Consider the following 16,506-nt stretch of genomic DNA (forward strand, 5'->3'; position numbering starts at 1 on the left):
AAATCAACCATAATCTCATTTATCCACAGCAGTTTTGGCCCTCCTGAAAAGAGACAATTGTTAAAAAAAAATGCTTTTAAATACACTCTGCTTCCTGATGCCTTCTCTTTCCCAAGCCCATGCTATCCTCAGGAGGTGGCTCCTGATGCTTCTTGCTCCAGCTTCCTAAGTTTATGATCCACAAATTACTATTCAAATCAGAAATTCCCCAGTCTCGGCCCCCTGTTTCTCTGAACAATAGCATGATGCAAAAAATTCAGATGTCTCCACACAGCCAACGCCTTTGCAGAATCTCCCTAAGGGTCACAAAGTGGCGTGACTTGGGATTTGGAAATTTCTCAGATTGCTGAACTACATGAAGTTGAAAAGCCTTCAACAGTCATTGTCTCTGGAATCGACATTAGTTCAGGAAATGGCACCACCTAACACATTATCAACAGGGAGCTAACTTCTACACCTCTTCAGAGCTGATGCCAGAGCAGCCAGAAATGAAAGTTAGGAAAAATCTGCTGATGGGAACCTGAAGTAACTGCTCCTTTGTGGAAGCACACCAGGTGTGGTTCCAGCCCTCTGCTGGAGCTGATAACCAAGAAAGGCAACACTCAGTCCAGCAGGCAGAAAAAAGTCTGTGCTCCAGGCAGACTCCACAGGCTGACCTGTGCTGCCCATACTTTCAAAGGGTCTTGGCATGTGCAGTAGAAGCAAATATTAGGTTAATAAATGCAGACAACAGAAAAGAACCCACTTAACCTACTGAGATTCTTACAGAAGCTTCCCACGGAGGAGAAAAGTTAAGTCAGATAAAGCTGCAAGAATGTCTCTTCTTTAATATATATCCAAGGAATCTATTTCTGACTCTCCACTTATATATACATCTTCACTTCTTTCTATTATCTTCACATTCTTATAATAAATATTCATTTAAGTTTCTTCAGTCATCACTGTACTGTCACACATCTTCCTTGACTACACTTGCTGCTCCTGCCCCCAGAGCAGTTTGGCAGTATCCACCTTTGCAATCATTTTCAGAGCTAAACATATCTCTTCACTTTAGTGTTTCTTCCCAATTACTCTCTTGTGGCCCCTTACAGAGCATGTGGATTTTCATATCACCCATGTACTACACAGTGAACCTAAAGGGAAGGCAACATCCACCCAAAATGGAAGCAACTTTCATTTTTTTTTATGCAAGGATGCTAGGTAGCAACTGAACAGACTGAATAACTCTAAAATACATTAAAAATTTAAATGGACGCTTTAGAACAAACAGGAAAATCTCACATCACAACAGAGTCCTCTCCATACAGATCTGTATAGCTGGGTTTGCTGTAGGGGAAAATGTATTCTGCCCTCCATCCTAACTTCATGTTGGGAGTGCACACCCATCATCCTGACTACAGTTTTCTCTAAAAGAAAAGCTGGATGCCCCAGCAGAAAAGTACCATAAAATGCTTCAAACAGTCCCCAGTTTTGAAGATTTGTTTCCACATCTAGTTCAATATAAAATATATGAAATATCTAAAAAATATATTGTCTAATTTACCTTTATATTTCCCTGTCACAGAAATTACAGATTTAGCATCTGAATACTTTCTATTCACATTGTACTTCATTTAGGCCTGAACAGATGGATTTATATGGAATACATTTTCTGCAAAACAGCAGCTGAGAAGATTTAAATAGCAGTTAGCACCTAAATTCAGAGAGACACTAGACAAGTGTCTAAAAATGATTAAATGGGATTAGTATCTTGTTCAAATTGAGTTCAATGTGAGTTATGCATCTAAACATTCAAACATCTAGAAGGGCTTTACAAAAGCATCTACTGCATTTCAGGGTAGCTATGCATCTTTGTAAATCTCATTTTGTCTCTATATGTCATAATAAATCCTCCAAAACATGAAAGTCTTTAACTTGCCATGGTTTTCTTCGCATAAATAAGCATAAATTTTCTTAACTTATGAAAAACATTAACTTAAATTTAGAACTTAGCAGTTTTCCTTTGTTCTCTGCTTTATTCCCTGGGCAATCACATTTATTTAGTGTCATGGTTTAAGTTTAAGCTTAAACCAGCTGAAATCAGGAAACCTACTGAGGAAGAGAATTCAATTTAAAAAAAAAAAAGCCTTGTTACAGTAAAGAAAAAATTAATCCTAGAGTACGTTATTAATAATATTAGTAGCAATGAAGTTATCGTCAACTGTCATTGGAAATCACTGAAGTATCACAACCAAAATTTTCTGTATTAGAGATTCAGTCTTCAATACCATTAGGCCACTAAGAAAGCTATATAATAATAAAATGTAGAAGAAAAGTAACTGAGGATGCTTAGCTGGTTCTTTTGGGGATGTATCTTATCAGATTATCAGATTCTGTTAATATTTAGTATTTGGTAGAGTACTGAACATACTGATCCTCCAATGAGTCCACAAACAAACCCCTTCCTTGTCCTCATCATGCTCAAAATAAGTAACTTGAATGTAATGGTGGTGACATAAAAAGCCATTCTGAGGTGTGGTAAGCAATACTTTTGAGAAATGAAGTGAACATTACATTCTAAATCTGTAAGAAGCACATGTTATATTTTTTTATTATAATGTTAACCTTGTACTATTCTCACTCTTATTATTTCTTTCTTGGATGTGCTATAAATAAATCAGATGTAACTGAATACATTGTCCTTGTATCCCATCTTACTTACTACATTAAGCTTGGTTTGGCTTCCACTGGTCATAAGATCTTCCTCTGATACTTTACTAAAATTTTCCAGATAATGGTCTGATAGTGTATGAGACAGATCTTCAAAAGAGTATTCCTTTTCTTGGCACAATTTGATTTCATCTAAGAGCTTTGATAATTCTCCAGTCACAGCTTCACCTTTAAAAACAGACACACCATTAGTCAGTAATTAGAATACTGGGGTAATTTATGCCTAAAAAGGAAATGCACATTCTTTAAACTTTATTATTATCTGTTATTTTCCATACCTTATCTTCTAAATAATGATCTTCATGCACGATTCTCTGCTCAAAAATAATAGCATCTTGTTCCAGGCTAGGAATTTGCTTGAGGCAATCTACATACTTCTGCATTGCCCTATACCTTGCATTTAATTAGGATGAATACATACTTACCCTTTCTATTTTTTCTAATCCTGAAAATTTCTAGAAATAGCAACTACTCAAGAATGTTAAATTAATCCAGGAAAGGAAAGTTTCTACAAACATACAAAATCCATACTCTGCACTGGGTTACTGTTTGCTGCTGTAATTAATACACTACGTAAGATCTGTGAACTGTGAGTGACTAAGAATGCATGTCCTCCCCATCAAAGTAGCTAAGCTTTATGAATAATTCTTTCTCACTCTCCCAGGATTAAATGGAAGAGTGGAAGAATATACTGGGCAAACCCTACACAAGTTAAAACATGTCTTCCTACAGCAGTCTATCAGAAATTCACATTTAGTGCTTTCTGCACCGTTTCATGTTTTTTCCTTAATTTATCAGATTTATTTAGTTAAGAAATCTACCAGAACAGTAAGACAATAGGCTTTCTATGTCTATACTGAAGACCACTATTGGGAATAGTGGTACTAATAAGTACTAGAATCACACTCAGTGCTAACCATTCTGCAAATAATCCACTGGCAGCACCAAGGCCTCCACAGACTGAAAAGTTACTCATTATGACCAACCACATTGGGTTCTGATTATGTACTCTGTGTGTGTTATACAGCTACCTTTAGTAATAGCAATGAAAAATGAAAAAGACCAAGAGTTTCCAGGAGCAAGTAAGTAACCCCCTTTTTTAACTAGGTTTACAACAGTCATATTGGTGGAAACTGCAGTGCTTAGACTTGATAAAATACAGATGCTTCCATGTTATTCCATCTTTGGAAATAAAATGCTGAAAAGGAAAAACAGAGTGAGCATATTAAGCTCAGTATACATAAAACACATTTAAGTATACTCACATAACTACAGAATCCACTGATAAAATTGTATCTGCTTGGTCTAGAGCTCTGTTTCATTTTTTTCATAGTTACTGTTTGCTACACTAAGTAAACACACATACTCAATATTTAAAGTATAACCATGGCCAGTTATTACCAAAATTTTCAGAGACAAGAATAGAAGTTGATAATTAAAAGCATTTAATTGCTTTTTAAAATCTAACAGAAATTTTGCATTCCAAACTCTTGCTACTCTTAGTCAATGGTAGCTTTGCACGAAAACTTGTAAATTAAGCAAAATTATAATGAGGTTTATTTGCATTCTTCTTTTTAATTAGAAAATGTAAATTATTCCAGATTCATATTATAACTAAAAATTGGAAGTAAAATATCTAAATATTAAAAACTATTCTAAAATCATTATACAGTGTGCTATAAAAAAACAGAACTACTGCTTCCTACAGAACTGTGTTCATGTCCCCAGTCCCACAGTCTTCCACATATGGCCTGCAGTATTTCTTACTGGGCAAGAATGAGCTCTGTGTGACAGAACTGGACTGACCTGGGTGAGAGTGTACCAGTTGACTGGCTGATTGCAGCCAGAATACATAAAAGATTTTGCCTGTTTCTTTCAGGGCAGGTACTAATTAGGGTCTTTCACCTCTATCCAGCTCCCTATTTTCATGAAAGTCACAGAAAGGTAATTGATACTGCTAATCCTTTTCCAAAGTTGGTTTAAATTATCTGAAATTAGATTGTCAGTGAATGGCAGACAGATGGATGGGAAGCATGATCAAGTATGATTTCTCTCCTTTAGTATCAGATTACATAATAGACAAGCAAAAGACAGCTAGTATGGTTTACATTATTTATGCCTTGTTAGAGGAAATAAGGAATGCGAGATCATGACCTTATTGTTAAAAAGTACAACATATTTTAAAAATATTTGCTACTTAATTTCAGGACAGATTTCTATCGCACAGTTGGCTTCACAATCCTGCTAATCTCAAAGGAACTATTTATCTTCACACACCACATATGTGTTAAGTACCCCAATGGGAAATATTATTGGAACTACAGCATTTGTTCACTATTACCCCAAAGATCATAACCTGATATGCATTAGGAAGCTTCATTCTCTCATGAATAAAAACTCTCCCAGTGAACTTGTTAAAGAAAAAGAACATGCTAAACAAAGACAAAAAAAACCCAACAAAAAACCCCAACAAACACAAAAAATCACTACGAAGCAAAATAACACCACAACTCACACAAAAATCCAAGGACAGGCTCAGTTATTTGCCAGCAGTCCACTACATTCACTCTGGAAGATTACTGAAGGCAGAAGTCAGGTTTGGTTCTACAGGAAGATGACTTTCATGAAAGACACCACACTCAGGAAATGCCCTGTTTTAGTGGCTGTGGTGTGGAAATGGTGAATCAGAATATAAAATGAAAGCACATGCACACAAGTGGCTGCTACAGTGTATGAAAGCTGTGTTAGATGACAAATGGAAGAGCAGTACATTTGTGACCTTTGAAAGAGGCTTCCAAGTGTGAAACAATTGGTAGTTGAGCTCATTGGGGAAGATGAAGTAAATTCAATTTTTAACCCAAATGTAAACAATACCTGCAGAGTATTTCAACATATTTAGCATTTTTGTTTTGCTTGATTATGCAATGGAAAAGGTCAGATAAATTAAAAATATTTAAGATCAAACAATGCAGTACATTGTAAACCATTAGTGATTTGTCCTTTCTGAGAATACAGTTCCTTGATTTTCTAGATCATATGGATTACAGAGTCATAGGTGATTCATGGTAGGAAAAAAACCATACTTGATTATCAATAACTTTCTAATTTTTTTCCACTTTTTAAGTTTGTATGAATGTTAATGTTACAGAGAAATTCAGTACAGCTTTTGCATTCACAGAGTACATGTATTTACTTTTAGCCTTTGGAGACGGAGGAACTTCTGGGGACAAAACGCAAGACTGATGTTCTGCACATTCCAGTGGGCATTCCTCTGAAATACTTGCATTTCCTGTTTCCATATATTCTGCAAGTTAAAGATACAAATACACTTAAAAGACTGAATTAAGGGGGTTTATTTCAATCAAGTATATTTGTTACTTCGTTTTTCATTAAAGACTTTTCAAATTTTCATATTACAACAATATGAATAATTATTATTAATAATAATAACATTATTATAAAAATTAATAGTCATTGGCAAATATTGCTATTACAACCTTTTAATAATAATTATTCATAAACACTGCTGCAAGGCAGTCATTTGTTGAAAGTACTGTAAAACACTAAAATGGCCAGTCCTCCAATTTGTGGAAACAGCTACAGAAATCTCATTGTAAGGGTAACGTGTTTTTCTTGTCTCCTTGAAATATCAACATAACTGTTCTATTACATTATTGCAGTTAAAAGAGACTTTTATTCTAAGTTTGTGGAGAGTTTTTTGTCAAGATATTCAGGATATTCACAACACATACAAACATTGATATTGCTTAGAAAGCCAAACACTCTGCTTGCAGCACAGATATAGTACATGAGCAAAAACAAAAAGCAATTCTGAAAATTTAGTTTAAAATAGCAGTCTAAAAAGCAGTGTGCTGAAATTTCCGTTTTTTCTCCTTAAAACTTCCCTTGCCACATGTTCACAACAATGTATATGGAAATAATGAATGTGCTAAACTTCAATTTCATTAATGTTCCTTTATTATAAATATCTACATTATTTTCATGTGCTTTTCTACACAAGCTACCTCAATGGAAGACCAAAATGTTAATGAATTGCAGTGCAATAATAAATAAGAAATTGATTTATGCCGTAATGGCAGGATTTTTTTTCCCAGCAGAGTAACTGGTTCTCAATTTGGGCAGTTATTCTGCATCTGCATTTTCTCGAGCTTATGAAATTGTTTAAATAGTTTCATTGTGATACCGATAGCAACCACAATAGCATATGTTGCAACACAGAGCACCAAAGTACAATAATGTCTTTCATCAATATCACACTGAAGGACTAAGGAGTTTCTGGGAAGTGAAATCTCCCTGATTTAATTTCTACAGTCTACAATGCACTTGTTTAGCTTGCTGTTACTCATGATTAAATAACAAATCCCAAAACCCAAATACAATCTGTGATAAAACAGACATCTGAGAAATTGAAATTGGAAATGGCATAGAACAGCATGCAGTTTCAAAATACTTTGCAGATTGTTGGGGTATTTTTTTTTAAAGAATTGTATGATTTGAAAGAGCCATATATTAAGTTTAATGACTGGCAGTGGTCCCTGGCATAATCTGTCATAAATTTCATCATATGAAAATTCTGTGTGGTGGGTCTGAAAGCAAAGATGAACTGTAGGAGTCCATGAGAAAACTAACACCATGACAAAATGCTCTGAAATGTTTTCCAGCTCTGCCAGTGATAGTATTTGTCAAGTTAATGTGCAAGATGGGGATAAGAGAAAAAGCAAGCCATACCCAAATAAAACTAAAAGAAAATACAAATTCATGTATGAAAAATGTTTGCTTGGTAATTATGCAACTGTCCAAAAGGAAATGTAATTCTATTAGGTGAATGTTACAATTATTAGATTATTACAGCTATAATTAGCAGAGGAAATGAAGGAGCTATTGTGAAGAATTCTAACCTTGTAGTCACATAATCATACAAGACTCTGGTTTTAAAATAATTCTCTATTTTTGTTCTTTATCAGTCCCCACTTCCAGACCAATGCACTTACCTCCTGGAGGCTAGTTCTGAAGAGGAAATCCCAAGTTCAACATAAGTCTTAAATACTTACTTTGAAAAACACATAGTTCTTCCAGAAAACCTTTACAGCTGGCTCTCGCAAGGTATGGTACAAAAGGCTTACAACAGGCTGGCAGCATGTCAATGTTGTGAGGGTGCAACCCTTGAAACTTTGGACTTTTGTGGGACTACTACTCCTAACTTGGTTTACGCTACTGAAAACTCTAGCAGATATATACGAGATAAAGACAGGGCCTCAGTTCAAAGAGGCTTATAGTCTTGGTAAATGTATATTTACCCATAATACTGTCAGAGAAAGAGACACAGAACAGGTGATCTGTATCAAGAGCAAGAGAAAAAACACACAAAAGCACCGGATGCTTTCACCAGCAGCTGCATTCTAATCACCTGCAGCTGGCTAGGAATCCATCTTCAAATCTTGTCCAAACTTAACTCACTGCTGAGTGCTTGAGAGACTGCTCAAGTGGTCAGGGGTGGATCATTTTTCTCAAATCAAAAAGAGAATTCAGAACAAAGCTAAGCTTAGTGACTTATACCACTTCATGACCAGAACAGTGTCCCCATCTGTGGTTTCACACAACTTTAGAAAAAACCTCATCATTCCTACCACAGGGGAGAGTCAAGGCTGTTTAGGACACAACCTGTCAAATTCATAATGGGACAATGGACTATATTACTTCTGTAAAAGTACTACTTCACCTTACCCAGAATAAACTTTACAGCTCAGTCTAAAGTAGGACTACTTCAGCTCTTAATACTAAGAGTTCAAAAAACTTTGTTTAGTAGGATTGTTTCCTATAGTTACCAGATTTTGTCAAAGCCCCACTCAACCTAAGTTGGATCCTGCACACAAAAAGCAATACCATAAAAGTATTACATATATACACAGCAGTGGAAATAAGAACAGTGGGGAATATAACTTAATAAGGGAATAAGCTCTGGGAAGTTCAAACAGCTGGAACTTCAGCTATCTTAAGTTCTGCAATACTGGTGAGGCCAAAGAGCTGGGAAAGACTAAACATACAAGCAGAGAAACACAGCTGCCTCTCCAGCATGAAGAGAGCATGGCCCAGCTCAGCTAGGGCTGCTCCTGAACTTCCAAGGAGTATAAAAGCACAACTTGCTTTAACTTCAGGTCCTCTTAGATCCTAACTTCTCATTGAGTTGGTAGGGTTAAGAGTTTTGCTTTGTTTACAAACCTTAGCTTTTAGAGTAATGGTTATATTCATCTCAGAAAACTTTTTTATTTTAATGGAAAATAAAAAACCCAAACAAGTTGTTTTAATCCTTATTTTCCTTTAAATTAAGTATAAGCTCCTTTCTTTTGTTTTTATACCCTACTTCATCCATACCATGCGGTAGATTCACATAGAACGTTTTTTCCCTACAGAGACCAAAAAGCTTTTTAAAACTCAAAAAAAAACCCAAAAACAACCAAATTTGATCACAAAATAAATATGAAAACTCACCTTTTTAACCAGAAGACTCTTCAAATAACTAGATCAGAGAAATAAAACTTGCACAGAAACCAGTCCCCTCCATAACCAATATCCCTGCAGAGGGGTGCTTACACCTCTTTCACATGTTCCTGAAGGGTAGCAATCTTCAGAAAAACCTCTGCCCTCCCTAAGATTCTTAAAGAACTTTTCTGAGAATTTTGCAGCTCCACTGAGTCCTACCCTAGCCAGGAAGCTTTCAAAAAAACTTCTCCCAAAACAAGCTCACTTGCCCTCATGGGAAGGAACCCACCTGAGGCTTTGTGACCCAGTTCCTCCTCTCTCTAAAGCAGCTGCAGGAGCAGGAAACTGACTGGTACCTACAATTATCAGGTGTGCTAAGGTGACAGACAAGCTGAGATGGAGGCTGGTTCACTTCAGTCTTCTAAATTTCAGAGGACAATTTCTAAATTATTCAAGTTAAGCTGAATCTCAGAGAAAGCTGAAATCAATAAACATTTTTGTGTGTGTGTTCAGGGAAGATAACAGAAAGAGGCACTGAAGTACTCCTATGATTGTGAGATACATAAAGGTGCAGCTAAACTTTCAGTCTCAACAATAGTAGTTAAATTAATTCATTAATGCAGTCAATGGTCTACAGCCTTTGCACAAGCGCCTACAGAAGAAGTTGAAGAGTCCCCAGAAAAACAAAACGAAATGAACCCATAAACAAAAGAAATCAAAAAATAAAAACAAAACCAAACTTTGAAGGGAAATTGAGATCTCAATTATTTTCATCCTTCCATGTAGCTGTAATTAAATTCTTGACTGAAAAACGTATCCCATTCTTCCAGTGAGTCTGGCCTTCCACACTCAAGGGAATGGAATATCTACTTGTCCACAGAAAGAGTAGGAAAGAAAGAGAGAATACATTAAAAAAAAAAAAAAAAAGCTATTTAAGCAGAGAGGAATAGAAAGGAGTTCTGGTTCTGCAGCTGCTTATGTATTTTACATTTATGAATAATGTGGTAACAGGTACAAACAACTTTAGGTTCCTAAGCAGCTTCAGCAGAAGAAAGGAAACTGTTTTCCACTGCATCTCCCTCCATACTATCTATGCAGCAGCGTTTACTGGGACTCATACCATTTTTTATCTGTTTATCTACTATCTCCTTTGTTTTATAATAACGAGAATTCTGCTTCTAGAATTAGTAAAAGAGCAAGATTCTAATAGAGAGCATAGTGGGCTGTGGAGAAAGAGTTGAAAGAAGGTACAGCTTGCACCTGCGTCACATTCACATGTGCTGAAACTAAAACACAGCTGGTTGGTTTAATTTTAGGCCTACTAGCCTTGGCAACATCCCTTTTATCTCCAATGCCTAATTATAAAAGCCCTTAGTGCCAGTATTGTTAACTGCTTCAGCACCAAGTACTGTTGTTTCAGTGCACCCACGAAATTCATCCAGTAGCCTGGCCTTGCTTGGTGCAGTATCCTAGTTCTCTTCCAGTACATAGTACTTATACAGCTATTTCTTCCTTACTATGTTAAAAATCTAAACCCTAATAAGTAATTTTAAGTGAGTTCAATGCTACCTAGACCTGATGAAGACATAGAAAATGATGTGGCATACAAAAAAAAAACATAGAAGTAAAATCTGAACTGTCATTTCTCTTAATTTCAACTATAATTAACAGGCAGAAAAAAAATATTTAGGTGTTGCATAGCTTACTCAGTCTTTTTCAGGCTGCTCTTTAAAGTGATATTTTATTTTCCTTCTATCACATAATGTGGCAACATCTCAAAAAATATGACAGTCTTTGCAAACACAAAAAAAAAAAAGCCAAACCAAAAAATTTTTGCAGAAACTTCTATTGCGCTTTTCTCAGGATAGTGAGAAAAGATGTAAAATAAAGATCACAAGAATGCTGGATCACTTCTAAAACCTCATGGGCAAAAGGCCTTGTTTCTTTAAACCTACAATCTGTAAAAATCAGTTTTCTAAATATCCTTTAAAATAAGAACAATTTCTATCTACAATTCTTAAACTAAACCCTATTGGGTTTAGTATCAGCTCATGGGATATAGTGTTACCACCTCCATTAACTGCTTCTAAACACAGAAATTACTTTTATCTCCTTCAAAGAAGTTTCTTATAAATATCCCCAAAGCCAACTCATTTTCTTTCTAAACATTTCCTCCAACTCTGTTATCCCTCTGCATAACAGACCCACCAGTAATACTAGTCACATAATTTCCTTGCCCGTTTCTGCCAGCATGTTCAATATGCATCTTTCAGCCTTTGTTTTATATTTTGAAAGCTAATGTTTTGTGACAGGGACAAATACTATGCTATGTTAATACTATAAACTGTAAAGTGGCACTCAGAACAGTGCAAGGGGGAACCAGAAAAAATTAATGAGAATGCTTGGTAATAAAATCTTAGTCTATAGTTGCAACAAAGTGAAAGAACAAATCAATGCCAGTATGTCTGCATAAAGCAAAAAATTAGCAAGAAACTTAAAAAAATCTGGCCAGTAATTGTCTGGCATCATTAATTTAATTTCTGTTTCCTATAAGACTACATGAAAGAGCCATGTAAGCTGTTCTAGACAACCATCTGAAGACAGCAGCCTTAACAGGAATGTATTTGGAAGCCACTAAATCGCTCTTAGTAATTACCCTTTCTTAGCATGGAATTAATTATGCACTGAAGTCAAACTCAATTATAGTACATTCAGGATTCCAAAAATTCTAGTGCTTCATTGATTTTTCAGCTACAATAGGATAAATACCCACATTTTAGTGAAGAGTATAGTCAGCTGTCTTTTTAGAGGGTAGGTCAACTACATCATCAGTAGTGATAGTACTGAATCTTGCCACTCCTGATTTTTTCAACTTCAGCTCAAACTTTGATGGATAAAGATTCAGTGAACATTTTGCTGATGAAAAATAATCTAAGTTCCCTAAGTAAGTTGTAGCTCCTCATATTGTCTTAAGAGTCAGAATGGCATCTTTGTAACCATTTTTCATTCTTGCACATAGCTTCTGATTATAGGCAGAGAGCAAAAATAAACAGCTGCTCATTACAAGACAGTTTCATCGCACTAATAAGAGCTGAAACTACTAAGCAGCCATTTTTATACTTCAAAGTACACTTCTGAAAAAGACTTCATGTCACAGCAACAAAAAGGTTTGAAATTAATATATTTCTTTTTCTCTGTGTGTGTGGTAAAGACTGAGGGCAGGTACTGATCCATCAACATGAGAAACCCACAAGAGGAGGTGTAGTGCTTTATTACTCATAGAGCAAGGGTACTTGAAAAAATTGTTCATCAGTGGGGTTGAGACTGCAAGGTTATCACAATAAGGATCAAATAGAACAATAAAGAGGTAGTAAAATTAAAATTAGTTTACTTGGTGATGGGATTTTATGATGAATCTTAGATTAATACCTGAAGGATGATTGATTTGGATGTCTAAAAAAGTGGGAGCTCTGACTGACACTTTTCCTGCCACTGAAGAAATTCCAGTATGACTTTAATCCTCTTTTCCTCTACATGGTAGTATGTTCATGCTGCAGTTCTGTGAGGACTTAAAGGTTGACGTTTGAGTCTGACTCAAATTAGAAACTCCCTTCTGCTTACAGGGGAAGTCCTGTGTCCCCCCACACCTCTTCCTCCCCACTTTTCAATGCAAATTACTGCCAGTTACCTGGGACAGAGGTAACTCTGGGACCTGAATCACACAGGAGGCAACCTAATTAAAACTACAGAAAGTATAGATTTTTTAATATAATTTTTCATTATTTTATATGTATAATAAATATATATTTTGTATTCTATTGGTTCATGAACTGAATCAAGTCACTTTGAAGTCTTATGTAAATGGAGAATATGTCAGGGAATTGTGTAGGTGGAGGTAGGGGAGGAGGAAGGGAGGAACTGAGGGAAAAGGCAAAGGAAAATAGGAAGAAGGGAGAGAGGGAGACCTCAAGGCAAGCTGTTAACTGGTTCAGCTCTAACATGAATCTGCTCCTTACAGGAATACCTCTCCTACAGCCTGCAAAATTTTCATTATACTTACAGAAACTTTGTATCTTCAAGCCCATCATCTTACTGGAAAACTTTATGGAAGCTGGTCAACTAGTTTGGAAGTCATTCAGAAAACAAATGACACAGTATGGTTGCATGACCTCCTTTTCTCTAAGAAAGGTTCTTATAAATTACAGTTACAAGGGAACCTGTAACATGAGCTAGTTCATGTGTAGAACCAACACTGAAATGATTAAAATGGCTTATTTAATGGTGGCAATAATCAATACAGATGAAGATGCAGCACTGATACCTGCAGGGACCTCCTCTGTCAAATGCACTTAATGAAAGGCTAAGCTGAAAATGCAGGGAAAAAATTCCATAGAAGAGAATAAATTACATTTAACACTGAGTTATGTTGTAGTTGATGTTTCAGCACTTTACTGCCATCTTCTAGAGTAAATGATTGAAGTAAACAATGAACTTCCATCAACTTTACACCATGGAAGTAAGATGGGGAATGAGAACAAATGCATATGTGAAAATCTTATTATTTCTCCTATAGTAATAAGAGATACTGCCTGGTTTATTATTTTTTTAATTTAAGGAAAATGAAAAATATAATGAAATGGTTTGAAAAATTGTCATCATCTTTCCATCATTTAGTTGCTACAAATCAAGCATTTCAAGTGTAGGTTATCATTACAATTTGATGGAACTGCTATTGAAATGTTACAATATGTTATGGTGTGATGAAGAATGTTAAAAGACTATAAGCGACACACCATGCTAATGTCAGTGGCCCACAAAAAAGAAAGGGTTTACTCTGAAATTCAGACATTGAACAACTTATTGTTGTTCAACTCATCTTTTTAAATCAAAAGACTGCTCCTTTGTGTAACGAAACATTTAAAGAGTAGAAATTACTATATACAATAATATTTCTCTAATGTCTCTAACAAACATGTAATTGAGTATGACTTACCTTGAAGTAGAGCTGCAATTTGAAGAGACTGCTGAGATGGATGCTCTTTAAGTATATCCAAAACCGTTCTACCCAAACTGTCCTTTATGTTGGTATCAATTCCTGAAAAAGAAAGGGATCTATGGTGGAATATTTAACCCCGAATGCTTCAGATTATAAATGTGTTATATCAGAGTGAATTACCTGACAAATTGAAAGCAAGCAGTTTTACAACTACATTACAGCTGAAGTACAGGATACGTTTGTGTTTAAAGCTTGAGTAGCCTAAAACTCACATGCTGACATGGATAGTTTGGGATTATTTTAACAGACTGTTCCTAAACAGCCATCCTGAAAAGGATATTTTGTAAAACCAAGAAATTCTCTCAATGTTTTTCCTACATTTCTCTCCAAACTGCTTTAATTCATTGGGACCTTTCTAGTCCATAGTACCAGTATGTGTTTCAGGAGCAAGACTTAAAAAGTTTTTATCTATATGTTAATAAAGTTGTACTTCATGTCAACATTTTCAAAATTCATGCATGGATAGACTGAAATAACCATGTGTAGTATACAGGCACTATGATCAGCCACAGGATTTCCTCACAGACCATCCATACTGCTAACAAGTTTATCTTCAACTGTGAATTAAGTTCGAGGCTTGCCCTGGATCAGAACCTGTTGTACAGGATACTCTACCATTCCTTTGTAGGAGTTTCCATGGAAACAATGGACATTTTCCCCATTTGTTTTGTGAGACACACAAAACTTTCTCACTGAAAACAAACCCAAAATACTACTGGGCTATTTAGCAGTGGCAGCTGACTTTCAGAGGCCAGGCACACCAACTCACATCCTTCCATTGTAGTAGTTACTTATAACATCTTCTGACTCTTTGAAGGAGAACTAGAAAAGAGGGGATTGTTAGGTACAAAAGGCAGGAGGTGGGGAGTTGCTAAAATGCAGAGTATTTAGGGTTGAAGGAGTTCACAGTGAAGATTCTACTCCACTGTCTTGACAATTGCATGCTTGTAGAGGCTGTAGCATGTATTAATCTGAAAAAGGTGGGCTTTTTCTGTGGTCTAAAGGGCTTCTTATGTTTGGGTGATGATATCCAGTCCTTTTTTTAGGAAATAAAAAGGCCCTGCCTTTTGAGGGCAGGTGAAGATCCCTTTTAGTCTCCTTTTTCATCCAAACAGAGGAGCAACTTGGAAGGACCATTTTTTTTCTGAAAACAGGTCTGAGATCAGGGATACACTAGTTGAGATTAGGATATACCTTCTTTTGCAATATATAAGTAACACCACAAGAACTGATAATAAAGACCAATGAGATCCCTCAGTGTAATGGAAGTTCATGGATCTGCAAGAAATTATTTCTAAGTGTTTTCATTCTCATTGGTTTTACCATTGACCTGAGAAGACAGTTGTCTAGATGAGTAATTTACCTATCACAATTCTGAAACTTATTATGCAGTAGATGGGTTGTTTGTACTTTATATCCCTGTTCTTTTCTTCCAGGACAAATGCAATTCTCAGAGACACAGTGCCTTCCCCTTTCTTTGTAGGCACTCAGTTTATCCAGGAAATGAAGAAGCAGAATGATATGTATGCTAGGAATAGCTAACTGAAGGAAATAAATAGGAACATGAATCTTCTGGTCTCTACATCAAAGAATATTCTTGGCTGCCTTTCAGAGTGAATAACAAAATTTTATGTAGCCATTTTGTTCTCATAATGTATTTATTCTCAAAATACAGTGGCATACACTGAGTCATATATGGAATTTCTGAATCTGAACATCACCTTTGTTCTTATTCTAAAAGAACACTGTTTTAATGAGAAATACATGTGATTAGATTTGCAAAGGCTGATAAAGAGAAAAGTAATTTGTATAACCAAACTGAAGGAGGCTTACACCAAAATAGGAAAATTAAGGGTATTTGTTCAGTGTTTCCTGTAAATCAGATTTACCTGTTTCAAGCAAAATGCGTACTACCTCCACCTTTCCAAACAGGGCTGCTTCATGTAGGGCACTCCCTTTTTCTGTCTAAAAAAGAAATATTGTGACATTTAAAACACCAATTAATCCTTCTGTAAAAAATACACTTGGAAAGTACATTCTTTTCTCCTCTATTTTACGTATACATAAAAAACACAGAATAGGCAAGAATAAATACTAGAATACAAGATCATTTATTATTATTCAAGACAAAGCCAAAAATGCTGTCAAATTCTACTATAAGATTAATAACTATATAAGAAAATATAATAGGAATAGAATACAGGTCCCTGTTAACAAGCCTGCATTTGTGTAAAATTTCT

General features: G+C 35.6%; 1 protein-coding gene across 7 annotated transcripts in view; it reads right to left on the reverse strand.

The window, feature by feature from the left end:
• ANKS1B (ankyrin repeat and sterile alpha motif domain containing 1B) overlaps positions 1–16,506 on the reverse strand; it is a 398,399-nt gene that overhangs the window by 318,158 nt on the left and 63,735 nt on the right. For all 7 annotated transcript variants that reach the window (XM_077783569.2, XM_077783570.2, XM_031507463.3 and 4 more), the window contains 4 exons: positions 16,156–16,231; positions 14,204–14,305; positions 5,903–6,013; positions 2,702–2,877 (listed from right to left, as the gene is read on the reverse strand). In XM_077783569.2, the coding sequence (XP_077639695.1) occupies positions 2,702–2,877; positions 5,903–6,013; positions 14,204–14,305; positions 16,156–16,231 (465 nt within the window). The remainder of the gene's footprint in view (positions 1–2,701; positions 2,878–5,902; positions 6,014–14,203; positions 14,306–16,155; positions 16,232–16,506) is intronic.

Source organism: Lonchura striata, chromosome 1A (genome assembly GCF_050655825.1).
Source record: "Lonchura striata isolate lonStrDom1 chromosome 1A, ASM5065582v1, whole genome shotgun sequence".
NCBI classification, from domain to species: domain Eukaryota; kingdom Metazoa; phylum Chordata; class Aves; order Passeriformes; family Estrildidae; genus Lonchura; species Lonchura striata.